General features: G+C 37.4%; 1 protein-coding gene across 1 annotated transcript in view; it reads right to left on the bottom strand.

Annotated features, from left to right (window-relative positions):
- CFAP44 (cilia and flagella associated protein 44) overlaps window positions 1–27364 on the bottom strand; it is a gene marked incomplete at both ends in the record, with an annotated part of 49263 nt that overhangs the window by 18424 nt on the left and 3475 nt on the right. Inside the window, 22 exons of the mRNA XM_082486462.1 lie at window positions 350–543; window positions 1473–1603; window positions 1936–2098; window positions 2537–2592; window positions 4571–4841; window positions 5727–5872; window positions 6355–6573; window positions 8424–8576; window positions 9590–9700; window positions 10650–10859; window positions 13406–13500; window positions 14756–14855; window positions 15934–15981; window positions 16620–16775; window positions 18001–18165; window positions 18678–18792; window positions 20349–20565; window positions 20885–20987; window positions 21975–22137; window positions 23178–23349; window positions 24240–24332; window positions 25079–25168. Of these exons, the coding sequence (XP_082342588.1) occupies window positions 350–543; window positions 1473–1603; window positions 1936–2098; window positions 2537–2592; window positions 4571–4841; window positions 5727–5872; window positions 6355–6573; window positions 8424–8576; window positions 9590–9700; window positions 10650–10859; window positions 13406–13500; window positions 14756–14855; window positions 15934–15981; window positions 16620–16775; window positions 18001–18165; window positions 18678–18792; window positions 20349–20565; window positions 20885–20987; window positions 21975–22137; window positions 23178–23349; window positions 24240–24332; window positions 25079–25168 (3171 nt within the window). The remainder of the gene's footprint in view (window positions 1–349; window positions 544–1472; window positions 1604–1935; window positions 2099–2536; window positions 2593–4570; window positions 4842–5726; window positions 5873–6354; window positions 6574–8423; window positions 8577–9589; window positions 9701–10649; window positions 10860–13405; window positions 13501–14755; window positions 14856–15933; window positions 15982–16619; window positions 16776–18000; window positions 18166–18677; window positions 18793–20348; window positions 20566–20884; window positions 20988–21974; window positions 22138–23177; window positions 23350–24239; window positions 24333–25078; window positions 25169–27364) is intronic.

Raw genomic sequence — 27364 nt, 5'->3', positions numbered from 1 at the left:
CTACTGGAAACTGGGACAGCTTGCGTAGAGCCAGTGTTGATCCAGTATAGTTGTTAAACTATCCACAGAACATATTCTGAACATATTCAGCTTCTTCATCTTGACTCTTAGTCATGTTCTACCCACAAGGTTGACAGACAATCACTTAGATTGACCTAAACACGGAAAACTATGTATGTGTGTTACTATGTATGTAGTTACTAAAAAACATCCCACAGTTATAGTTCTTTACATGTACCTAAAGAAATTATTGTTTCTTTAGCTTGGACTCAGGAAAACAAACTGAGATGAAAGACAGAAACTGTATTACTGATAAGATTTAAATGGTCATCATTAGCCCTGTGCATACGCCTTGTCTCTTCGACGATCTCCCTTTTCTCTGCTTGTTTCCATGCCCCTTTAAGTACTGTCTTCTTCCATGACAGACGTCCCTTATCTTGGTAGTATTTCTCAGACATTGCTAGAAGTCTGTAGGTGGAAATCTGATGATTGCTTTGAATAGCATGAACAACAACAGTGTCAAATTCCAGTGAGTCCCGAAACCTGAAAAGCCAAATTAGACAAAACTGTCTGATGTCAGTAGGTGCAACCTGCCATTTTTCCTTGACCAAACAGACAGGAATAACGTAGTGCACTTATTGCACATACAATGAATACATGCAAATTCACAAGTCAGTAATTAATAGCATGATGACATCTGACACTATCTAATCTATTGACTTGTATCCAACCCAGGAATGGATATACTCAAGAATAAACATAATAACACCTCTCTCAATATTGAAACTTACACCAGGTTCTTCATGAGAATATCTTTCATCTTCCATTATGGACTGATTAAAAACTTTTTCATTAAAGTATTTGTCCCAGTCACACATTGGGAAAGGTGTTTATTTCTATTGTGTATTTATTTTTAGAAATCAAACTTTTGCTATATACTTATATTTAATAAAACCCACCCAAAATGCACCTTGTAATTAAATTTGTGTTCTTGAGAAAGGTAATTCCATAACTTTAAACTGTATAGGGAACATTGTTTTAGCTATGAAACTAAAATATCTGACAGACATGCAACATGCATGAAAAACATAAGTTCATTTCATAGGTTGTTCTTCAAAGTTCCAACAAGAGTTCTTGGTTCTTACTGAACTTACTGGCAAAAACCCAAGCAAACTTAGTCTCAAAAAACCACCAGTTTTCTTCATACAGAAGTGAATCAGAATGAAGCTACTTCCTTGATTTGCATATTTGAATTTTTACCAAAGATTCAAAAGAAGTAAGTACACCCAAATATCAATATATACTCTTGTGCATGTTCTGAGTAAAATAAGAACAGAATCATAACATAACAGAAGAAATATTGATTACATGAGGAAAAAATCACATTCTTTTTCCTTGTGGCAGGTACAATATTGTAAGTGATAAGCCCTGTGCAAGCTCAGACAGAGAAGTAGAAGAAAAGTGGTACTTACTGATTTTGTAGTTTCCGCAGTCCAATCAAGTGTTTCTCATGCTCCCAAGCCATCTCTTTTTGCACTAACTGGATTCTCTGTGCTGTCTGCCTATCCAGCTCCTCAAAGATCCTATGGTCCATCTCATACTGCTGCAGAAAGACAGAAAACCCAGCATCACATTATCTGGGCTACCAGGCTTTTGTAATAAATATTTTTGCCCAGATGCTAGAGTTCCACGCACATCAACACAATCCTTTATTTCAGGAGCTATTCACATCTCCACAGAGAACCACATTTTTCTCACATGCTTCTTAAATGGCACAAATCATCAGCTGTGACTCAGAAGTCCCAGCAAATTATGTATTCATAGAACTACCTTAATTCAAAGAGCTGGATGTATTTGGCCCCAACACATTGCATGGCAACATTTTACAAGAAGGTGCCTCTAAAGGTAAATGACCCGTATAAAAAACAGATGTACCTCTCTGTGCAGCTGCATGTGCTTGGGCAACTCCTGATTCTTCTGAAGAAGAAAAAGAAACTCATGCCTCAGTGCAACTAACTCCTCTCTTTTCTTTTTTTTTCTCCATTCAGCTTCCTTCATTATCCGTTCATACTCCTTTTTCTGTTTGACTTCCTCAATGCTGAAAACACATGAAAAAGGAAATGGCGTTATCTCAATGGAAGAGAAGAAATATTACAGTTTATGTAATCTTTTAGATTTCCTTGACAGCCTTAAATCCCACTGAACTCAATGGCTCTGAAAGTAACTTAGAATCATCTTCCTGTGTATTTGTGCAGTCCTAACATTATGGGGCTTTGACCTTGACATTGTGTTGCCTCTGTAGTCTGAAGTTAAGTAAGTCTCAGAGTACCACATTTGAATTACTACCACAGAAAAGTAGATGAAATAGAGGGGAAAGGCTGAAAAAACTTTATGTGTAACAAGGAAATGATCAAAATTCAGGGTGGTCAACTTCTCCCTCCTCTTAGGGGGCAAAAATAAACACGTGTTCTGAAAAAAGACCAACCAAAAACCAACACTTGAAAACCTCTTTCATCATTATCCAAGCATCTCTTACTTGTAGGCATTGGGATCCTCAATGTCTTCAGCAGCCTTCTCCTTCTCAAGACCACTCTGGAATAAAAATGTTGTCTTGCCTTTAAACAAGCTATAATAGTTTCAATAGACAATAAAGCTTTTACAAACATTAGGACAGAGCTCCCATTGCCTCTCACAAAACCAAAAGAAACCTTCATGATCAATATTGCTATATAGTCCTTAAATACCATATTTTAATGTTTCAAGAACAAAAAGCAATTTAGTTGGTTTACATGCAAAAGAATTAATCAAGCACAGTTCTTAGGGTTAAAGAACACAAATCCTATATCCTCCCCAACTTTAACCATTACACCATTGCTTGTCTTAACTTCACTCTGTCCCATAGTATCTTCAGTTATCTACCCCCCCCCCCCCAAACCCAACTCTCTTGTCTCCCCTCACTGCCATGTTGACAAGAAACAACATATCCTGAGCTAATTCCAAGTTACATGTGTAATTCATCTGGTTTGCTTCTGCTGACTACATAATGGGTTCACAATTATTAGCTGTGAAGAATGACAGATGGATGGACCTTGCAGTCACATAAACCTAATTTCCCTAGGCAGTCATGCTCTAAAAAAAGAGAGGGGCCTATCATCTTACAGCGAATACAGTTGTACTAAATTGATCTGTAATTTAACTCAATTAGTTTCAGAGGACTTGTATTTGATTCTCTAAGAATCCCATTACATTTAATGAAAATGGAATTTTTTAAATCTTCCACATGACTTAAAACTAGAGTAGATACTTAATGAAGATACACTTTGATAAGGGAAAAACTCTATTAGGATGGTCATTAAGCAATGTTGCTAGTCTGAACAATAGAAATTGACCATAAAGATCTTTATATAGATCTTTAAATGATAAAAATTGTATATATAATGATATATATGATAAAACTGTATATACATATGCTTTATAATTATTTATTAATCACTACTTGTAATACTGGAGCTAGCAAGGCTCTGGTATCACAGGTTCTAACCATTCACTTAGTTTAAGAAAATAATTTTAAGTCTATTCTTAGTGATGTATATTATTGTGATACTGGTAATTTAACTAAATAATCAAAATCACAGTTTCCTCTCTGTCACCAATTGCCAATCTTGCCAATCATCTTTTAAAACACAGTTACCAACTAATATGAAACACATTTAAAAGTTGAATTTGGTTTATGTTGACAATTTGAAGATTTTTAAACTGTACTGAATGTATATCTACTCCAAAATTCATTGTGCATGATAGCACTTCTTTACTTAACAGGTCTCACTGCTTCATTCAAGTTATATTTGTTTAATTCAAGCACTCAAGATATTTTTTAAATGTGTGTAATTTTGAACAATTCAATTAAGTCTGAATATTTTTAGTGAGGGATTTGACACCTCTCTCTTCTTGTGTATTATCAGAAGTGTTATTGAGTTCCAGTGTCATCTGTTCGAACACACTAAAGGTGATGACCTATACAGTGATTACAGGACACCTGTAAAATCATTATTGCAAATGCTGTCCAATAGTGAAAGAGCAACAGGATCAGCGTCATGCTGTGCTATTTTGCAAATTTAAAAAAATCCATCTTCTGAATTGTATATGAATGGTACTAGATGCACTGAGAAACTATACGTTTGGTATTCTCCAACATTATTTCTAGAATCCCCATGCAGAGCAGAATCATGCTTCACTAGAACTAAATCCAAGACAGGTATTAAGTATGACAAATCCTTCTGATTCTTTCATTCTAGGAATGTGCATGATTACACCTTTGTGTGGGAAAAGACTAGTAGAATATTACATATGAACAACACATAGTATGCTTATTTGGAGAAAAAAAACAGAACATTCAGATGGAACAATCCAGTCATAGCGCCTGTTTATTAGGGAATGTTTTGCAAGAGGTCTTCCAAATTGTTTGGGAAACCTCAGCTTTTGCTGTGAAAGATCTATGGTGCCAAACAATCGAACTGGATTTTTCCCACCTGCAGTATTTTCATTGCAAGTAAAGAGGGTAGCGACTTACCCTAGGAGAGGGGATTTTGGCTTTTAGCTCTTTGCGAACATCCTCTGGAGACAAGATGTTGAAAGTAAAAATGTTTCCATCTCCACCACAAGTAATCAGAAACCTATCATCATAACTAGAACAGATCCCCTGGATCTGGCCATAATCATTGTCATGTACATTGAAGGACCAGTATTCCTTCAGGGTATTCACTGAGATGTCTTTATCCTGGAGAGGATAAACACGCAGTGCACCATTCTGCATCCCACAGAACATCAGTAGTCTGCTGGTACTGTCAAATAAGCAACGAGAAACAGTAATAACAGGCAACTTGTAACGAGTAAGGCTACAGCTCAAAACGTGATACTTCTTTAGAAGAGTTCATCTATCTTAATAAATGTAGCCTTCCCAAGTTTATAAACTGGGAGCAAAGTATTTTGACCATTTAAAGTATGTGCGATACTACTACAAACTTTTTTCCAGCTAACTTGCTGCTCAGGAATGTTCCAGCACTTGCTAGGTATTATGGAACTGGTCTCAGCCCCGAGTTGTGCCAGGTAGCAGACATCAAGTTCAGAGCTAGCAAAACAGTTTTCACTCCCTGCTCTCCATCTAGTACAGATGGTGGTGAATACAGCCAGCTGTAGATTAAAGCCTGAATTAAACCTGTTTCCTTAGATGCAGATCATTCCTACCCTTACAGGTGACCTAATATAGTTTACCCTTTTCATTCGTACAGTTCACAGAATGTTCTGGGAAGCCTGTATTCTCTGCACAAGAGGGACTGACTGATCCCTCCATGTCCTCCTCAAGGGCTGTGTCCTCTCTTTGCTAACTACCAACAAGAACTGCTGTTCTGATGATCACAATTTGCAGAGACTTCTGATGGGTCTCCTGGAGATCTGCAATGTAGGATGCTTGAGTCCTAACGAGTACTTAATTAGAAATCTGCCATTTTAATCTTTGAAGGGCTTTTAAAATGCTGTCAGACACAGTGCCTAACTGTGTCCGTTAGGAATTTTAAGTGAAATTCAGTGCCAGGAAAAACAGAGATAGTTCCTGCATACTACAGTTGACCCACAATTAAAAAAGGACAAAGCAGTGTACCCTCCTCCTTTCCAAGTTCAATTTCATCAAGCTTTATCATGAAACTAACCGTTACACTACAATATTTTACCAGAAGGAGATTTGGTGGATGGGATTGTTGTCTGTGCCCTCAATAGGAATCACTTCAAAGGGTTCATCTTGTCTGTTTTCAGGGTCTTCTTGGTGATCATTTGAGGAGAATTCACAATGATAGAGGAACCCTGAGTCATACCCACCCTGAAAAGAAGGACCATAAAGAAATGGTAACAAAAGAACACTGAAGCAGCTGACCAAGTAAATGCAATTTTCAGAATAATTCTTCCTTTCTTAAGGATATACTATAGGTTAGAAAATGTTACTTCCAATCATCTAGAGATCCTATTTACCCACAGAGAAAAATCTATCATGATCACCAGAATTACAAGCCATCCTACCAATATGTTAAGATTCTACCTTCTGCTTGTGAGGGAACAACTTAATCTTTGTGCTCATCCAGGCATCACTAAGAAGTGTACCTATTGGAAATTTACTAAACAATCTGAATTGGAGTGACACTACTGATTTACTTCACAGAGGCCACTGAAACTATCAAGTATGAAGGGGATTCCATATCCTAGAGATAACAGGTTTCAAATAATCAGTTTTCTAAGGCACCCAGATGTGAAGGAAAGGTTGCCACATCTTGCAATCCTGTCAACATGAAATAAAAACTGATTTACCAAGGAAAGCCAAAATTTTCCTGGTGATGAATAAAACCCACAGAGGATGGGACTGGGCTCCTCTGGTATGAAGAGAGGTGGCAATGGCTCTTCTTCAGGTTCCTCTTCAGGTTCTTCTTCTATCTCCTTTCCCATCTCCTGTTGCTGCTTTATCCATTCAAGCTTCGCTTTCTCCTTCTCCTGCTTTTTTTTCTCTCTCAGTGCAATCTCCTCTTCCAGCTATTACAACAAGCAGAGAAACATGAAGACATGAAACCAAGGCACTCCATACATTACTGACTGAAGGAGTCTCATAAATGAAATTGAAGGTGGTCTGGCATTACATATACAGAATATCTAGAGAAATCTCTTTTCCTTCAACTAAGCAGAGATCAACCAGACTTCATGGGAGTCTCCAGTGGAAATGCTCCAATTTGCCTCCTCTAAAGTATTTTAACTCATGGTCCTTTGAAACAGAAACCATTCTGCACGAGAAGCAGATTTCAGCATTTCCTCAGATTATTTCCAAAATTAACCACTATTAGCTTGTACTACTTCTGCAGAACTCCTAAGCCCTGTCCTCTGCCTGCTCAGGAGAAAGATAAGCACTGGCAAGCTGAACTCAGATTCCCGAGTTCTAATGCATCACTGACATAAAGTAAAAAGAGAAGCAGTAATGGACTTGACTTCTTCTGACTAATGAAGGGAAGACATTTGCGGATTTATAAAACCTTTAAAAACCCCTTTCCATTCAAGCCTACTTTAGTATAAACAAATATAAAATATTCTTTAAAACAGGATCTTCTTAAGAAGATATTAGATAGCAAATCATAGAGAAAGGTCTGGAAAGGATCTCAAAAGAGCATTCTTTTGCCCAAAAGCAGAATCAGCTAAACCTTAAATATTATTGGCTGATGTTTGTCTGACCTGCTCTTTATAAGTCTGCTATAAGGACTCTACAGCCTATGCAAACTATTTCAGTGCTTCACCACCCTTACTGTTAGAAATCTTTCCTTACATCTTATCTAAAACATCCTTGTTGCGACTTATTAATTATTGACCTATTCCTAGAGAAAAGATAGAGCAATTAATATTCTTTCTCTCTGCAGAAACCTTTTTTATTTTTAAAGATTTATCATGTCTCCCAACAATATTCTTCTCCTTTAACTTAAAAACAAAACCAAAACAAAACAAAAAAAAACAACTCCAAAACTCCACACACATTCTTTCAGTCTTTCATTACATATGTATGCTAGCTTTGCGACCCCTCTTGTGACTTTTCCTGTGAGAAAACCACCAAGACATCTTGCTCCTGAATGCTGACTTCCTCCTAGTTTTAACAAGAAATAAGGCTTTGCCTGACATTCAGTAATGCACCACTCAGAAGACAGGAGCTGTTAACAGAGAAAGCAAAGTCATAGGTTAAGGATAGAATCAGAGAGGCTGTTGGATTGTAGTGGATTGAACATGCAACTGAGAACCTGCTCACTGGAGCTCTGCTCCTGAGCCTAACATCAACCTGCTTTTTAATTTCACAAAATTAACTATAGCTGAGAGCTGGAATAACTCTTTTCCTCTTCTACAATGCAAGTTCTCAGTCAGAAATAAAAAACACGCCTTTAAAGCTATTACAACATTTTAAAAAATCAGAAATATATTACTGCTGAAAAAAAAAGATGTTTCATGTTTGCCTCAAAGTGACTACATGATTGTTTTTTGACTGTTCAAAGCAGTTTCCTACAGGGCTAACATCAACCACAAGAAACATACTTTTTCTGAATATTACCAAAATGAAAATTTTTTAAGAACTACCACACTAACTAACTACCTTTCACTAATGCTATCTTTTAATTGTAATCAAAATGCACATCGTGCTTTCAGTGTGGTGTATGTTCTATTTGATTAAACAAACAACAACTTGTAATTTCAAATGTTGAAACTCAGCCACAAAATGGACTCTACCCGGCCTTCCCTTCAAGAAGCTTAGCAGAAACCCTATGATGCAATACAGGCACTAGAAACCTTTTTAGGGTAGTTTTGTCCTCTGGCACATGAAGAACATGTAATTCTTCCACAGGAGAGTTCTTTACCTTGATTCGGGATTTAACACTATGAAAATGGAAGTACTGCGTTGGCAGGTTTTTTATTTGATAGGTGGACACCGTATCATGTTCCTCAGGGAGAGGGGCAGGAACCTGGAGAGCGAAGCCATTCTCACAAAGGATGAGCAGCGTGCTCTTCACCTGTACAAAACCACAGAAAATACAAGTATAGGACAGCTGTATACATGGAATTGAGAGAAATGGGAAAAAGTTAGACAGAAGATGCATAGCCACAAAGCCAAACTCCAGCCAGGAGGCATTAACTCTAACTGTGCTCTTATTTAAATGGACACTTTCAAATTAACATCAGAAATCAGTGAGCTTCTTTTATACTATGTATCCTAGGCAAAGCTAAGGAATTGAAGAAGTCCTTGCCGTATACAAAAGAGCTATCATTCTGACACTATCTAGTTTGGAAGCAGCATGATGATATTTTGGGAGTTTGGTTAAATTATAGGATGGATCTACCCAAAAGTTAGGAACTGAGGTTTTGTTTTGATAATTGCTCAAAAGTTCATATATTTCTATACTAATAAATCCCTTATATCTTTAAGACTGGGCTTGGAATCTTGCTAAATACTATTTAGCTTTGAGTTTGTTTGTTCTTTGCGGGTAGCTGCCAGGTCCTTTAAAATGCAAAGTTAGGAAGGTAAGGGTGATTATTATTTAGTGTTCTGAGATTTTAAAAGGCAAAGCTGTATTTAGTTTGAATTTTTAAAGCAATCTGGAGAATAGAGAGAGGCTTATTTTATCTGACCCATCACTAAAATTGTACAAAGGTGGCATATTAAGAGTTGCTATGGAAATCTTAACTAGAAGTGATGTAGTTCTTATGTCTATAAAATCTCAGCCTTACAAATGCATTCATTAAATGTATAGTATTTAATCACCAAGGTGGGTTTTTTTAAAGAGAAAAAAAAGTAGCATAACACTCAGATGCTTGTACTATGTTTAGTAAGTGTCCATATCTAGCAGTGGAGACCTGATACCAGTAGACAAGCAAGCATGAAGAACAAAGTAGCAAAACATCTTTTGCACTGTCTGTAGAGAACATGGCCAGGGTCGTGGATCTTCATCTCTTTTTACTGGAAATTCTTTCAAAATTATATTTTAACGCTGTAGGGAAGGAAAGAAAACAAACATGCATTACTCACATGAGAAGATGGAGACCACTGTAATGCCTGCACGGACCCAGGGACACAGATGAATCCAATTGGCTTGTATTCATCTTCAACGGCAAAAAAGAAAACAGTTTTGTCTTTACTCTGAGAAAAAAAACAAAGATGATGACTGAAGCAAAGCTGACCAAAAATTCGAAAGACTGTAAGTACTTTATGACATAAACACACACTTCAAATGTTTTGTGGCTCATCAGGGGGACTTACAAGTGACTTGGAACTTAGAATTGAATTTCCATGATGATTACAAGGAGGAAATAAAAATTCCGCTCACCTTGCTCCAGGGGCCTGAGTGCACCCATAGCTCTGAACTACCCTGATGGGCCTCACCTGGTATCCCCAGCCATGTACCTTCTGCACATTGCCCCAGGAGCTCCTTTAACACCCAGGCTTAGGCCCAATTTTTCAGATAAGATAGCACAGGCTGATCTCCCCAGATAACAAGAAAATCCAGAACTGGTACACAACACGACACATGGTAGCTTAAATCCTGCATTAAGTGAAATGCATAGCTATTCAGTTCAAGGAACATGTAACTGAAAATGCACTGATCATGGCTGAAGGCTAGCTTTTAAAAAGAGAGGCTACATTAACTGGAAATCATCTCAAAGACTAGCAGGCACACTGACAAACCAACTGGTCGATCCTGTTGTAAGGCCAAGCAGTGCTGGGTAGCAGGTGGAGTGCTGCCAAGGTGGTGTACAAACAGACTTGCTTTTACTAATTCCAAGATACTACTAAACTAATTCCAAAATTAACCAAATCCATCTTCAAAGGGGATTACAGTATTCACACTAAACAGTCCAATAATTCACAAAATTAATTGTACAAATTGCACGGTTGCTTTCCTTCAGAAAAAAAATGTGAGTGCAAACAGATCCTTCTCTTCCCCCAGCACTACAGAGAACTACAAGAAGCAGTCAAGAGCAGTAACAGAAGTGTAACTGTGTTGTCAGTAAACAAACTTTACCTTATCCCTTTAAATAATCTGTACATTTGTGGCTTAATTAAAATAACCAAACGAAGTGATACATACCCCTGTGGCAAGCACATCTCCATCTCGTTCATATGCCAAGGCTGTAACTGCTGTAGCATGAGGTTTGAGAGCTTGTTTCAGATTTATCTTTGCATTCTCTGTATTGGTCTGTCCTGCAAGAATGGGCAGTCCTTTGGGATCATAAACCTCAATTATGCGAACAACACCATCTTCAAACCCCACAGCAATTAGACCTCCTTTTGGGTTTACCTTTGAGTGGAAGAATGAAGAAAAAAATCACAGCATACATCTAAGAGTTTAGAACAAGAATCTGTATGGTATATGCTTCGGTGTTAACCTGTAACTCATCTTACATAGAAGAGTTGCTAAAGCACAAAGAATGTTTCATACATGCAAAATGTTGTTTATTCTCTCCCACACAGGGAGTGGGAGGACTGGGGTTTATTTTTTGGTTTGGAGTGGTTGATTCTTTTATTGATAACATACCATTGAGACTAGAAATGTTAATGAGGATGTGGTTGTAACATCTGAGGAAGATGCAATTCATGCTGATATACAAATACATCAGTAACTTGTTCTGAAGGAGAAGAGTTGGAACTCAAAAAAGGACTTATTATATCACCCTGAATTGGGCATAGAATGTGCGTATGATTTTTGAAGACGTGAGGGCACAGACTTGGGTCTGGCTGACTCCATGTAAAGTACAGTTGTCAACAGGGACAGCTACTTGAGATGGAAGGAGGAGGCTATGGAGTCTTTACCATAGGTCCAGTAGGTATGCCAGTTGCTAACAATGTAGACAGGCTTGAATTGTGAGAGAGGAGTTAGCAGAAACAGGCCTGTGTTTTAGCTGGATCTAGCTGGACTTGTCTATTTAGCTGATATTAGCCATACGTGGTAGTGTCTTGAAGTGATTTACAAGCTGAGCCAGCTCCAGATGTGGCACAGATGAATATTAATGCACAGCAGAAATGAGACCAGAAAGAGAATTGCTGTGTGAAGAGATGAGAGTGAATGAATAAAATCTGTGAGCAACGAGCAAAAGTATGAGCTTAGATAAAGAAAAGTTTATGGTTCAGAAGGGAGCTGGGGGTAACTGTCTTCCCATTATCTGGGAAGATCAGCCCATGATGTCTCATCTTAAAAAGCCCCTCTGTAATAATCAGGTGTACAATAGCATTGCTCAGTAAATGACCAAAAGGAGTCACTCATGGACCTCAAATTTAAGGCTCTGCATTTGACTTCATTAATTCCTTATCTTTCCTCTACCAGGGAGCCAGCACTCGCGATGTGGCCTCCTGAGTGCTGAGTAGAGAGGATGGATCTTTACTCAGAGGATGAGTAGAGGAAAGAGGATGGACCTCCCTCAACCAACTGGTAATGTCCTTCCTAATACAGCCCAGGATGCTGTTGGACTTCTTTGGGTGCATTGCTGGCTCATGGTCTGCTTGGTGTCCCCCAGGATCCCAAGATTCTTCTCTGTAGAGCTGCTTTCCAGCTGGTGGGCCCCCAGGCGGTACTAGTGTCTGGGGTTATTCCCACTCAGGTGCAGGACTTCGCATTATGTCTTGTTGAATTTAATGAGATTCTCTTCAGCCCAATTCTCCAGCCTGTTCAGATCCTCCTGAATGACAGCACAACCCTCTAGAGTACCAGCCACTCCTCTCAGTTTGGTATCATCTGCGAACTTGCTGAGGGTGTGCTCTGTTCCACTATCCATGTAATTAATGAAGAATATTGGCACCCATAATGACCCCCAGGGTACACCGCTAGAGACTTGCCTCTAACTGGACTTTGTGCTGCTAATCACTACCCCCTGGGACCCAGCCATTTAGGCAGTTTTTAATCCATGTCAATGTTCATGTATCTAACCTGTATGTTGCTAGCTTGCCTATGAGGATATTATGGCATAAAGATGCTTTGAAGTACATTGGATGAGATTTGCTTCGATTAATAGCACAGATTATCAAATATATTTGAGCACCTTAAGCTACGTGAAAATATCTATTGGGATTTTAAATGCAGCGAGATAGACCAAGTACCCTTGATTTTCCAGATTGTGTTTTGCACCAACTTTTGTAAAATTGAACTGAGTCAGTTTTGTAATGCTGAACAATTTATTGTGGTAGTCAGCTTACCTCTCAAATGTATAGGTCATCACCTAATAGCGTCCCTGAAAGTCTGCGTGGCCAGAATTATAGTTATAAGAGCACTGTTCCAGTGTTGCCCTAGCCTTGAAAATCCAAGTAGAGCACTTTCCTCCATAAATTTGCTTATAATCAACCCACCAAGCTTGCTATGTTTCCTCAAGAATGTAACTAGACACTATTTTAATTAACATTAGCAAATGTCTAGAAGTGATAGACTCCACACTCCACAAATGATCAGTTCTGGCAAATTTTTTTTATGATTTATCTCCAAATGTTTGTGGATTGTCTGGGCTGTCATTTCAAAATGTGTTAACCAACTCATGTTAATTGACAATTACTCTGTGTGGGATAAATAGAAGCTGTTAGTCTACAAACTACTTCCTGGGACTGCACACTGAGATTTGATTTTAAAATCTCAGGAAGACACAAACTAGGATACCTGATAATCCACAGGAAAGTCAAACTGTAGACATACTATATACCTATATACTACTTCACAAACTTATATATATGTACTACTACAGTAAATTCCACCATGGCCTAACAGTGACTTCATTAAGGTCTTGTATGGTGAGCAACTTTCTTGATGCTGGCGGGCTCATAGGCCCCTTTTGAATTTTTGTTAACACACTAGCAAAAACTCACAACACGAGGTGCCCACGTCAGTGCTGTTCCTCCTTGTTTAAACTTAATTTCACTCAGTTGACTATTGCTGATGAAATCATAGACACGCACTGACCCTGTGTGGAAAGGAGACAGTAAGAGTTTATTTCTTGCAACATCACTTACATTTTAAGATTCATGGACAAATGTCTATTTATTTGAATTAAAAGCTGGATAGAATTTTTTTAATTTTTCTCTTTGATTATCAAATGCCGGCCTGGAAAGACATAATTGACAGTTACAGTGTACCACAGTAATGTTCATGTTGTTCATGGTGCTCATGAACAAAACATAAGCTTTCTTCACTGATTAACTTACATGATCCCAAGAGTTGTCTAGGCTGAGGGTTGTAATAAGTCCCATGCTGACCACCATGTGTAATTTTCATGTAATCACAAAACTGTGGCATGCTATAAGGAAAATCTGTACTGACAACATAGGAAAAGATGATGTGCTACTACTTGGGATTGCCTAGGGAGGAAAATATTTAAATGGATGAAAAAGGGTGATTGTCCAAAGAAAAGCCAGTTTCACCAGAGGTGAAATGAACAGATTCATAGACACACATATTGGTCTGCATAAAATTCCATTCCAGCTGGCATATATCCCAAGTGTCATTTGCTCAACTGGTAAGAGTTTGTCTTCAGGCTAAAAGAGCATGTACATTGTATAACACAGACAAATGACAAGATACTGCTGACAAGAATTGAGCTAAAGACCTTATAGCATTTTCTGAGAAGTGTAAATGACATTGTTAATGTTCTGGCCAGTGGTTCTTCTTTCGAAGCATGATAAAGCTAACTGTGAGAGGCCTAAATTGCAATATTTATAGAAGTTAAATAAATATGTCTGTAATTACATGTTAGCTGTTGTTGAGACCATGATGGCTATTGCATTTTCTAAGAAAGCCACAACTATTAATATTCACAATGACTTACACAATGCTAGATATGTATGTAAATTCCTTACAGAACCAAAATCCCAACACTTATCAATCAAGGGCCTTGAATATAAGTGCTGTTATTCAAACTCAATGTTTCATCTTCTCAGCCATTCCTTCAGAACAGCCAGAATTTATAAAGTTTCTCATTAAAAACTTCTCTTGTCAAAATCCCAGGCTTTTCAGATGAAGCAGTCTTAATACATTATTTCAAAACATTAATGATTTGTCTTAACTATTGAAGAATTGATCCCAGGAATAACAATTGGCTGTAAAGTGACTTCAAGAGCAAATAAACAACTTCAGTTCAAAACAGACTAGTTCCAAACCAAGCATCATTGCTCTTAAAAAACAATTACAGTAGTATGAGAGGAAAGGAATAGTATACTTACGGTCAAGAGCAGTGGTGGCCATAAGGTATGTAATGGGAGAGACACTTATGGCCTCAATCCTTCCAGAGTGAAAGGTATACAGGCACTCTGGATCACGGGTCTGCAGTGCAAAACAGAAGAACAGAAATTCTGCTACATTCTGGAGCTGCGCTTATATGGTCTTACCAGACATACCTACAGCGAATCTGAAAAATCTAGACAGGTGCTGTTTGTGTGAACAAAATTTGGCATGCACGAAGTACCTATATGCAATTTGCATTTTTTACAAAAGTATATGTTCATAAGAAGATCGTGAGCAAAACTACTGTAGGAACATTAAGTTCATTTAAAAATCCATCATTTTCTATGTGAAAATAAAGGGGAAAGCCTTTCATTAAGTGGTTTCAGGCTTGGAATTAGTATTTTTAACAAAGAGCTGTTCCTCTGAAGTCAAAGAAAATGCTCTCAAACCTAGGGCTTATGCTGCCTGGGAAATCATTTCATCATCCAAAGAATTCTAGGTTTTGCCATATATTTTTACATCAGTTTTTATAGTATGCTTTGTATATCTTCTATTTACCATAAAATTCTTGGAACATAATTTTACCTATTGTCACCAAACTTTATTCCACTCAAAGGGATTGTTCCCATTTACTTTAATGTGTTTGGGAGCAAAAATTAAATGCCCGCATTTTAACTGTGTCATCTATTTCTCCATCAAAAACATCTCCAGCAGTAACACTAGTAACCAATAGGATAAAACACATGAAGTGTATTTCATCTTCTCCTTGTTCTTCCTAGTTCTTTGTGTCATTTAGACACACCAGTAAAGATTGTTTCAAACACCTGTCTAGATGATAGGATATATCAATACTCCTTGAACTTATTTCTTGCACTCAGGCAACTTTTATTACTAGTTTATGAGAATAAAACTCCTTTAAGGTAACTAGAATTTAGCAGCAAAAATCTCAGGAATCAAAAATCAAATTATTTTTTATGATCCTGCACAATCATTATAATCAATAACATCATGAAAATAAATTTTTAAGAATAAAAAATAATCTTTTTCAATGCTAGAATTTTCAATTGTGCAGCTTCATAAAACACAAACTTCATTGCAAATGCACACGGTATATTTAAAGGAAGATATTGCAAAGGAATTGAAGAAATCAGAAGAAGGAAAGAGAAAAGAAATTTACCATATTTGAAAAAGTCAAATCCAGCTTCCAGATTGCTCCATTGGTATCCTGAAGAAGAAAAACCAAAACATGCAACTTGAATATTTTCAAACTCAATTTGGAAATAAAACTGTCCATGGTGACTCCTTAAAAATGCCTTAATGATTACCATTGTGAAACTGAAATAGCTGAATATGGTGATGTTGGTCCTATCAGTCCTATCCAATAATCCAGGATAACAGAACTTGGATGATACCTTTTGACATTCTCCTATTCTTATGCAGTTCTGGCTCTGAAAGCCAGTCTCAAATGTTACTACACAGTAAAAATAAAGAATAGAATATAGTAAAAATATAGAATAGAACAGCATAGAATAGAACAGCATAGAATAGTTCAGTTCAGCTCAGGTGGAAGGAACCTACAATGATCATCTAGTCCAACTGCCTGACCATTTCAGGGCTGACCAAAAGTTAAAGCACATTATTAAGGCATTGTCCAAGTGCCTTTTAAACAGTGACAGGCACGGGATATAAACAAGCTCTCTAGGAAACCTGTTCCAGTGTTTCAAAGATGATGATGATTTTATATATATATATAAATACATGTAAAAGAAACGTACTGATTTGTAATGGACTCCTGCTGTTACTTAACATCAGCTCCTTCATTCTGTGTTTCTCCAGAGATGTATGTACATGTGTGTATCTTACCTGAGCATACCAAACAGGCTGTCCACAGTCATGAACTTTTGACATGAAACTCAGACTGACGTTCCTGCCAACATGAAGTTCATTCATAGGCTCCACTTCCAGTAACCCTGTGTCATCCACAGAGTCAGCAGCATCTATTGTCTCAAAGTTCCACACCTTCGTGGCATTAAAAACATTAAATAAATGAGTTTTTATGAGGCCAGGTTAAGTTTTCATACACAATTAAAATGGAAATTCAAAATTATAAGAAACCAGGGGAATGTAGATTCTACAGGTAGAGTATGAAACCTGTCATATCTGCCTCGCTGCTTTGAATGTAACTTAGAACAGTGACAATCAGCAACTACTATCTGATACATTTGGGTGCAATGCAAAGTATATGTAAAAGTTCTCTGTCCAACTCTGAAATAACAGGAGCTTAAATTCAGGCACTAGCAGAGCTGTACATGGCAACTTCAGAACTATAGAGTAAAGGATATCTGCCTGCTCTCAGCATTGCTCATGCAGCACAGAAGAAAGAATGGGAAATCTAACACATCCATGTTCTGCTCTGTGGCATAAGGATGTGACAGTAGTTGGCACCCTTATAACCAAGTGAATTTTCCTAATGGGATAATATCATTTTATAAAACACAGCAACAACAAAAACTCAAGGGTGTTTGAAACCCTCCACTGTCTATAACAGTCAGCTTCCTATTGATTATCTGGGTCTTTCACACATCAGCATAATACACATGATGTCTTCCCTTAAAGAGCAGGCAAAAAAAGATTGCAAAATCCTTGATAATTGACAGGTGAGATCAGAAACTGGTGGTATGGATAAGGAAAATTTTTTAGCCTTAATTTATAGAGTTATCTGTTAACTTCAGGATGCTTTTTCTTTTAATTGTTCCTCTATTTTAGTATATGTATCTCTGAGATGCTAGTATATTTCTGTCATTTTAGCATTAATAATCTGAGCTTAGAAATATTCAGAAAATTAATTTCAAATATTGCTGTAGTTTATCCTTCAAAATAACGCCAAATGTATTAAAAGGCCTGAAAATGATAAAGATTAACCAAAACTACACATGAAAAAAATGTTAGAATGCAGGCAAGAACAAAGCTGTTAGAGAATCACTGAAAATTATTCCAATTTACTACAGTAAAAGGTGATTTATTTACTACTATGAAATGGAGAATGCTGCATGAACATTATCCAATTCAAACATATACACTGCAGAGCTGTGCTTTTATTGTGTTCATTCTAAAAATTCATTCTCAGAAGGAAACCACATCACAAAATTGCCTCCTTAAATAAGCCCTGGTAAAGAAAACACGTAACATGTACCTGCTGACCACAAATTCGTGCACCTAAACGCAGAGCAGAAGAAAAACTCACCCGAATGAAGCCATCTTTTCCAACAGTGACAAGTTCTCCTTCATCCAGAACTAACTGGCTGACAGGGCCACTGTGACAGGGCTTGTGTCCAGCTCGACAGAGCTCTACTTTAATGAGGCCCCCTTCCCAAAGCAGCAAGTTGCCCCACTCAGTCCCTGAGATAACCTTCAATGCAAATAAAGATAAGCACATAAGCACTGCACTTAACCATGCAGAAATATTGGCAAGAATTGGTTAACATTTGTGGCTTCCTTCCATGAAAGCATTAAATCAATAGCAATGTACAGATATTTGCAAGAGAAGGTGGAAAGGGTGAGTAGATTCAACTTTTTAAGAGTGTGACATAATTTATATGCATTGAAATGGTTAAAGATTAGGGCTAACAGTCTTTGTATTTCTTTGCACTAAGGTTTTCACTATGCCAGTAGAGAAGCCTCAGCTCTAAGCCAACAGAGATCCTTTGTCTGGGAATTACAATAATAACTGTACTTTTCAATTATTACAAAGCAAGCTAGGTTTTTGGCAAATTAAAGTCAATATTAGCTTATCAGAGCAGTGCATTGAGGGTCTAATTCAAATCACTTTGAAGCAAATAGTAACTCTCCAACTTACTCAGTAGACTTTATATCAAAACCTGAGAGGGAACATAAAATCAATTAAAATTTTTTTTTACATACCTTCCCATCAGGCAGCTCCACATAACCTATAATGTCGGTCACTGCTGTTTTTCCAAACCTGCCCAAAGCTCCTTGTAACTTGAGACCAGTGAATGTGAGAGCCATCTTCCAGAACCTGAGTATAGAAAAAACACCACTCTCTGATACAAGATTTCCTAAACACAGTCTTCAATCCCTCTCAGACATTGTAATAATCTTACCAGGGATGCCTCTGAGGTAAGGGCTGTTCATTTATTATTCTTTTTCACAGGAGACCTGGGGTTTTTCTTTTTAAAATGAGATTAAGCTTTGTAACTACGCAAACATTTCCCTGTACTACCCCTATGAAAAAGCTAGGAAAAGTATTTGTAATGGGCAGAATGAAGATTAAACTACTATTATGAAGATTAAGCTACTATTTAAAATTAACAAGTATAAAATTCATAGCTACATCTTTCCAGCTACAACCAATACACATAGTTAATACCTATTTTACTCTTGCTGTCTTCACTGAATGATGCTCAACTTTGTAAATACAAGGTACTAAGGCCTTCATTGAATTTCATCCAAGTACCCCTATGGACTTGAGCTTGACTATAAAATCTCACTGAGCCAAAGATTTTATCCTAGATCTCGATCATTATCTTTTCAGCAGTGTGAAACATATTTTTAAATTACTGCATTACAGAAAAATTAACATCTACTGCAATTAGGGATGGTTCACTGTGTGTGCAGGAGACATTACATTTAAGGCAGGTTTTGGAAATTGGAATTTGAGACCACATTTGGGTGAAATGTCATGTTTATTATGTTATAAAAGCTATGTCAGAGTTTATTCATAGTATTTCAGCTCAAAAGAAAGTTTTATTATAAGAGATTTTGGGTTTTCAGATTTCCATAAATAATGTATCCTAAACCACATTCGTTCTGGGTCTAAATAAGCCATTTGCTATTTCAGATGCACATTGCAACCAAACGATAGAGCAAAACTCAGATTTTGGTCTGATTCCTCTGTTAAAATTCAAAGAAACTTTAGATATGCTATCATTTTAAAGGTATCACTTCTATTACAATAGCATCCAAGTCATATCTTAAGTCTCTGCTGTATTAACAGTGAACACTGGATAAATACAGAACAAAGCTAGTTCTTGTCCCAAAGAGCTTAAAGTTGTTTATTTTTTATTACAAAAGGATCCATGAATTTACGAGAGAAGGAAATGTATGGAAGCATATCTTTTGTAAGGCTTCCTTGCAGGGTTTTGGTGGTATCAGAGGATTTCTGATCCATGACTTGGCAACCAGTTTTAATGGCTGCCCAAAGAGCAGATGAGTTCAAGAAATCAAAGGCAGAAAGCCCAGAAGGCACAGGAGACATATATGCTGTGTTACCGGCTAGAAGACATGTATGTATTAATATATTTTATTAATTCTCCCTGGTGCTTGTTGAAATTACAAGAATGGAGCCAGTGGTACTGACATTCAACATCAAGCATCATTCATTCTTTTTGCACAGCAAAGGCGTTAAAAGACTTGGCTGGCTGACTTGAACTTTCTCATTTTTGCAATTGTAATGGCCAGGTAAAATAGCATTTCTCATTGGTCTGTGTTTGCTAATGATACATTCCTGTTAGTCATCTTCTACATATTACGACTTTAGAGGTGATATATATTAATCCTAATCTGTAAACCTACCTGATGTGTCCTGCTCCAGATGTAGTTAGTTGCTCTTCATTATCAGCAGAGAATGTGACCTTGTAGACATCCTGTGAAAAAGCTTTTGACCTCAACACAATCTTTTCTTGTTTCCAGTCCCAGATAGTCAGCATGTAGTCAGGGCTACTCCCAACACTGGCCAGCAAAGTGCCAGCATCATTGAAATCCCCAAAAACATAGGCTTCCTCTGTTCCACCTGAAGAAATACACAAGCCCCAGTACAAACACACACACAGAAAAGAGGAAGAAACAATAGGAAAATCTACTTAGAAGGAGCTCAACTTTCACTGCAATTTTTTTTTTTCACTAGGTAATAGCTCTCAGTTGGCTACTTCTACTAAATAAAAGTTTCCTCCCATGCAATAATGAAAATGCTTGAAATCAGTGTTTTCTATTTTGCTTTGAAGGACCAAACGGTTGTATTTCCTTCTAAACTTCTAAATTGACCCACTACTCCATCTGCTGGGATCTATAAGCACAGGCTCATTTGTGTAAAATAGAACTTTTTACACTACCTCGTAGTATTCTGTAGGGCCTCAGTGAAGGATAATCGTAGATGATGAGGTTTGGCTTCTTTCCTTTTTCTCCTACTGCAAAGTACTGCTTAGTAGGATGTGCCTTGAAAAAGCAAAAGTCTCATTGCATGCTGTAATGACACCTTTGTCTCTATACGGCTAGTTATTGAGTTATTGTATGTACTCACTCATTAGTCAAAAGATACTGCCATAAATACTAGGTTGCAATTTTCTGTGTTCATTCTGAACAACTGCCAATCTACTGCTAAATATCAGAATGAAGGTACTATCACACAAAATTGTAAAACCATTATGCACACAAAATGCTATATTGCACATATAATGCAGAACCATGACAAACTGTGAAATAATTTGTTTTATTATGCATTCTTTTACTACTCCTACCTCACTCAACTCACTAGCTGATCTTTCCATGAGCAGGACTCATGTAAGCAGCCATCTACTTCAGCAGACAGCTGCAGAAAAGCCATCCTGAATGATGTTGTTCTGAAGACATAAAGATGTACCACGATTCCCCAGAAAAGGCTGTTTACAATAGAGCAGAACAGTCTGAGGCTGGTATTCTGAAGGCCTCGCTCATGTGAAATACAACTGAGAGATGGCAGAGCCCTTCACAAGGTAAGGCGCTTCAAATCCAGAGGAAGCATTTGAGAGGGAAAGCAGACACTTTTCCTCTTCATTTACCTAGGAACTTGATTTTCTAAATTTTAACTGCAGGCAAAACACTATACTAATATCAGCTGTGATTAGGAGAGATGAGTGTTAATAAAAAAAAAGTTGATATGAGCTGAAACAAGAATGTAATAGTTCTAAAAATTAATCCCAGCTGGCACCTCTCAGTCCTTTAAGGTACCTGAGCCTGGGACTTGGATATGCAGATATTTGTCCTCTGCCAATTATGTTGACGGGTTGAGTAGCCCACACTGCATAGTCCACACATCCCCCTAATCAATACCATACTTTCTTAGGCATGCACGTGCAGCTGTAGAAATCTCCCATCAGGCAACCAAGTAAAAATTTTGCTTCTAGAAAGTGACTAACATCTTAAAACACAAAACAAAAGCCATACCGTGATAAACCCAATTCCACCACCACCGCTGCTCCGGAGATAACTTTGAGATTTAGTTTTCAGGTCCAGGAGCACCACTTGATTGCCTGCTATATACATCAGTGTTTTGCTATCCATCAGCAGCAGGTTTACGCTTCTGGTGCAGTCATATCCAAAAGAATGTCTGAGAACAGTTCAATAAGGAAAATATTTGACACTGGCTTTCTAGAAAAGTTTACTAAGTGGATAGAAACACTTAAACCAAAACTGAAATGGGAACACTGAATCTCGTGACTGAAAGCCTGATGGTAGGAGACAGTTTTGTTCAGTACAGCATGAAGGGAAATATATCAAGCCTCTGTCAGTAAGGAGAAAGCACAAGTGAAGACCTTCTTAAGTTCATAGTCCATCCTTTCATCTCCGCTACAGGGCACATCTCTTGCCTCTGCTGGATCCTTTGGGGTTGTAAGGAATTCGTATTCTACTGGTGTTCTCTTTTCAAACAAAATGTGCATCAGATTACTAGGAGCTGTTCTACAGAAGAGGACAAACCAAGGAAGTGTTCAAGCTCATCTCTTAAATGTTTACAGGCAGATGTAGAGAAGGGAAAATCCAGTTTTCAATAGCAACTTGACTGTGTCTGAAAAGAAAACCCCCAGCACTTGTGAGAGTCACATATCACATCCTACTTGACCATATCTAGCAAAGGACTTACTGTAGCTCTTAATTGATGCACATCACTTCCTTCACTCTGCCAGTTTAGATCTTCTGAGCACCAGGCTACAAATCTACCTGGTTTCTTCACCACTTCTCCCTTAGCAGTTCTGTGAGGAAGTATGAGGTACACAGCTGCTCTTCTCCTGCCCTCCCCTCAGCTTCCTGGAGAACACCAGTGTGGCTACACAGAAAAGGAGAGCTTTGCAGGGGATATTCTTAGGCAAGTCTTCGGCCTGGTCACATTGACTTGGCCATGATCTAGTTCTTCTACAAGAATACTTATAACAGTAAGAATTATGCCAAATAAGAAATGTTTATGAGGTCAAGACAATGCTTAAGATTAAAGTCACCCAGAACCATAACTGGTCAGGATTCTTATCTGTGTCTCAAGCAAAGGTAACCCAGTAATGCCACATAGGCTACTCCAAATTAGACAAGTACAATTTTAAGAACATTTTATTAAATATTCTTACTTTTAAATTTGCACAGCCTCAAAAGAAAGGATACTTAAGAGTAAGAAGGTTAATTGGTATCTCAGAGTCTTCAGTGACAAATGGTCGTGAATATATATCTTCATAGTTATAGGAGAAAGTTTCCGAGATTTTCTTTTCTACCTTCTCAGGCCTTTTTTGTGCCTCCAAAAGTACTTCACTATTATCTTGCTCTTCCAAATCACCTTCTGCATCTCAGAAGGGGGAACATAATGGAAATTTATATTCACCTTAAATTCTAGGGTCTTTGCTGATATTGGCACCTAACTGCAAAAGGGAAGGATTCACACATTCCTTGCCTCTTTCAACAGAACAATAGGCTCAAAACAGGCATACCATGTCTTAGTAACAACTTGTCCTGGAACAGCCTGTAACAAGCACTCCCTTGGGCCTTTAAAAACTTTACTGTGAACATTCAAACCTGAAGAATTTAAAGAAGAAAAATTTTGAGAATGTTTTAAAAAAAATTGATTTTAAAACTCAAGACCTACCAAAGTAGTTTGGTTCAGCTTTGCTTGGTAGTTAGGTCTCAGCTTTAGAAACCAAATAATGTTTAAAGTGTCAGTTTAAAGTTTCAGTAGCTATTGAATGCACATCGTTATACAAAACAATTACTAAAAACACATACAACAGACCACCATATGACACCATTGTCCTCGAAAAGACATACTGCTAATATGTGACCCAGTGTAGTTCTTCACTGGACTGCAGTGCAGAATGCTGTCAACTTGACTTCCAATTAGTCATAAGCACTTGTTAAAAGTACTTTTAAGTTTGATACCTCAGACCAAATCACTATTACCTATTTTGTAAGCTTTTCACCCTGTCTTGATTTTTTTCTCTCCTAGGTGTTCTATGAAAAACAACCAAATGAGTCAGAGACCAGGCATGGGAAAGAGCAAAATGAAGTACACGAGGTAAGCCAACTGAAAGGGAGCAGAGAAACTCAGTAACTGTAACTTGATGGCACTGGTCCGAGGTGCTGTTCATAACAATAACAGTGAAAAAAATGAAAACTAGAAAGTAGTAGGATTTTCATGGTCGTGCCAACATCTCCTCAGTGGAAAGCAGTACTCACCAATGCTCTCAGTGTCTGACTGAACTTGCTCTGCTTCTTCCTCCTGTTCCTCTGCAGTTGGTGATTCCTTTGGAAGGCTAGTTTTGCTTTCTTCTGCAAAGGACAATTGGAATTACTCTCTTAGGTATGAATTCTTTTGACTAATTTGCTCCTACATGTCATGTTAAATAAATACATAGTTCTGTAGTAGTAAAAAAAAAAATCCCTTCTGCCCAACAATGGACTTCCTGCTGTTTAATATCAAGTGTAGGGAGAAGTTTGCTTTCAAAAAAATAGTACTTTAAAACTTAGGAGAAGGAAAGAAACACATCCTATAACAGGAAAAAGGTGTAACAGGAAAATCAAATAAATGCTGAAAGTAATGAGGCAATATAAACATCAAAAATCCTTCCAAAGCTCCATAGGAGTTCACTAGTGGATTTTGTTATCCATGCTGCCTAGATATAGTGTGTTAGATGATGTGCAAAACACCTGACATAGACACCAGACAGGCATTTCAAGATGAAAATGGTGTTAGAAAGAGAAATACAGATCTCTGACTGAAAGAGACTGGTGGAATTAATTAATTGATAGCTACAGAGATAGGTCTAAGCAGCAAAAATTTTCAGAGGAGAGTCTTTGTGGGCTGAGGTACAGTGGGAACTGCAGACACAGTGGTCAGCCGAGAAATTCACTGGAAGGGATCATCTTTGACCAGAGTCAAAATGAAACTTGGCAACAACAAGAGCAGCAACTGAAGATGAACACATACTAGTAAGGAAGGGGTGAGTGATGGGAGAAGACAGAAGCTCCTGTAGGTTCAGTATTGAAATCACTATATAATGGCAGGAAATACTCACCGACACCACTGTGATCTGCCCGTGCACCTTCTGTTGCATTCTCATCAGCTCCCTCCTTTTCCCTTGGAAAAGATGGCATGTCTTCTTTACCTGGTGGTGGTGAAGAGGAACTTTTAGTATTTTTGCCTTCATCTGCCATTTAGATCATTTTTATTTCCTCTCAAATGCTTTGAGATTCCCAGAGATAATCCAAAGGTATGTCCTAATTTGCAGGCTGACTTCATTGATTCAGGTTTTAGGACTCTGGGCTCTGTGTATGTTGCTGTAGAAAGACTAAATATTGTATAACACAGGAAGATGAAGACAGATTTACACGTTTCGGGCTTCTTTTTAATATACTGGGGGAAATTTGTTTCTGAGACTACATGGCTATTCCTCTACCTTTCCGGTGGATTTCACAAAAATATCAGCAGATAGACATTCTGAGACCATCTAATATCTTGAATGTAAAAACAGGAGAGATGCATCTTTAAGAAAAAAAATACTTTCTTCAAAACATTCTATATTCATGGAAAGTGAATTAATAAAACTAACACAATGAAAAAAAAAAAAAACCTTTAAACAGCCTAACTATCACCCTCCAGCATTTTTTCAGCTTTCAGACTATCATTTTCAGAGTGCTACAATTACATTAGTTAGCATTGTCCTCTGCAGTGGGGAAGATCCATTTTTTTTCACATAAAAAACAAATGCATAGATCATTTATATAAACATCTCTGAAAGGAGCAAAAAAAGCACAAGCATTGCTCTTATTCTAAATTTGTTCTGTCTTTTGATTTCAAACATGGTCTCCATTTCCAAATACAACACCCTAAAATGAACATTGGAGCAATTTTGTACAAATACTACAGCTATAAAATACTATCAGAAACCAGAAAGTTCACAAGTTTAATGTAAAGAAACCTAAATATTCAGAATAACAAATAAAGGCGGGATGTAAATTAATCTTTTCTTATGTGTAAGCTTGAATTTGATACCAAGAAAAAGTCCCTAAAAATGCACTTCCTGTTTCTGGCTTTGGGTCAGAAACTATTTAGGAAAAGATCTTTTGAGGCATTTCAGACTTTTCAGGTATTTCAGGAAAGGCAAAGTGTCCAAACATAATGCCATCCACCAGAAGGACAGTGAGGGCAAAGAAATATTGTAGATGTGCCATTCTTGTCATTATATAGTAAATCTGCCCTACTCAATCTTCATCCAAAGGTTCTGAGTCTCGGCCAGATTCTGACTTTCCTGCATAATTTCATTTAGAATTAAAATGAGTTTTAACCCCTCAGGTGTGCTGAGAAAGCCTTGAAAATAGACATGCAAAAAGTTTTACATTCAGAAAACAATTGCAATATATCGCAATATATTTAAATGAAATTAATGAGTTTTTAATGGGGTAACAGAACTGATATCACTGAAGTTGAAGAAATAGTTACAGACTAGTTGCATAAATATACAGTGCAGTGTTCAGAGACCTGAATTCTAATTCCAAACCCAGTAATGGCGTGTACAATTTGTATCAGCCATTTCACCTCTGGCTGTCTCAGTTATCTCTTGTGAAAAATGAGATAATAATACTTACCCATCTTAGAAAAGTGTTTTGATATCCATAGAGAAAAGTGCTATAAAATTTCAAATTATTGTAACTAATTAGCAATCATTTATCTTCTACAAATTAAGACTATCAAAGTTTTCATTATAAATTAATTCCTATCTGGAAAAATGCTTTAGGCTGAAAGAGGGTAAGAAATTTCTGCCTGCATTGATATCTGGGTTCTAGTTAAAGAAAGCTATTGCAATGTTCACTGTGCGTATTACTGTGATGGTGTCCAAGCACTGTATCAAAACAAATTTTGAATTTAAAAACTCTGAGGAGGCTCAGGGGGACACACAGCCATTTTGGTTGCAGATTCTGAGTTTCATGGGTTGACTGATCCAGAAAACTTTTGTGTAGGTTCACTGTGACAAAGGTATGCATCAGCATCTGAATGCTGATTTTCTTTTTCTGTATTTTTTTTGATACAGTTTTCCTAAATAAGCTAGAATTAAGGCTTTTGACACTGAAAACTGAGATAGCGCCAAGTAGAACTGCTGTGAAGTGGGAAAAAAAAAAACAAGTTGGCAAACAGACATTTTTGCCAACCCTAATTATACACTACGCCTGACCAGGACAGTATTTTTTTTCCCCCCTAGTCCTAGTAATTCAAGATACTGCCCAGAAACACTGTACCAGATCCATGTCAGTTCCACAATTTCACTTTCTAAGAACTCACTCAGGAGTGAATTCAGGTTTTCTTT

This window comes from Vanellus vanellus, assembly GCF_965231255.1.
Source record: "Vanellus vanellus genome assembly, chromosome: 1".
Taxonomy (NCBI): domain Eukaryota; kingdom Metazoa; phylum Chordata; class Aves; order Charadriiformes; family Charadriidae; genus Vanellus; species Vanellus vanellus.
This window is presented reverse-complemented; position numbering and strand designations above follow the sequence as displayed.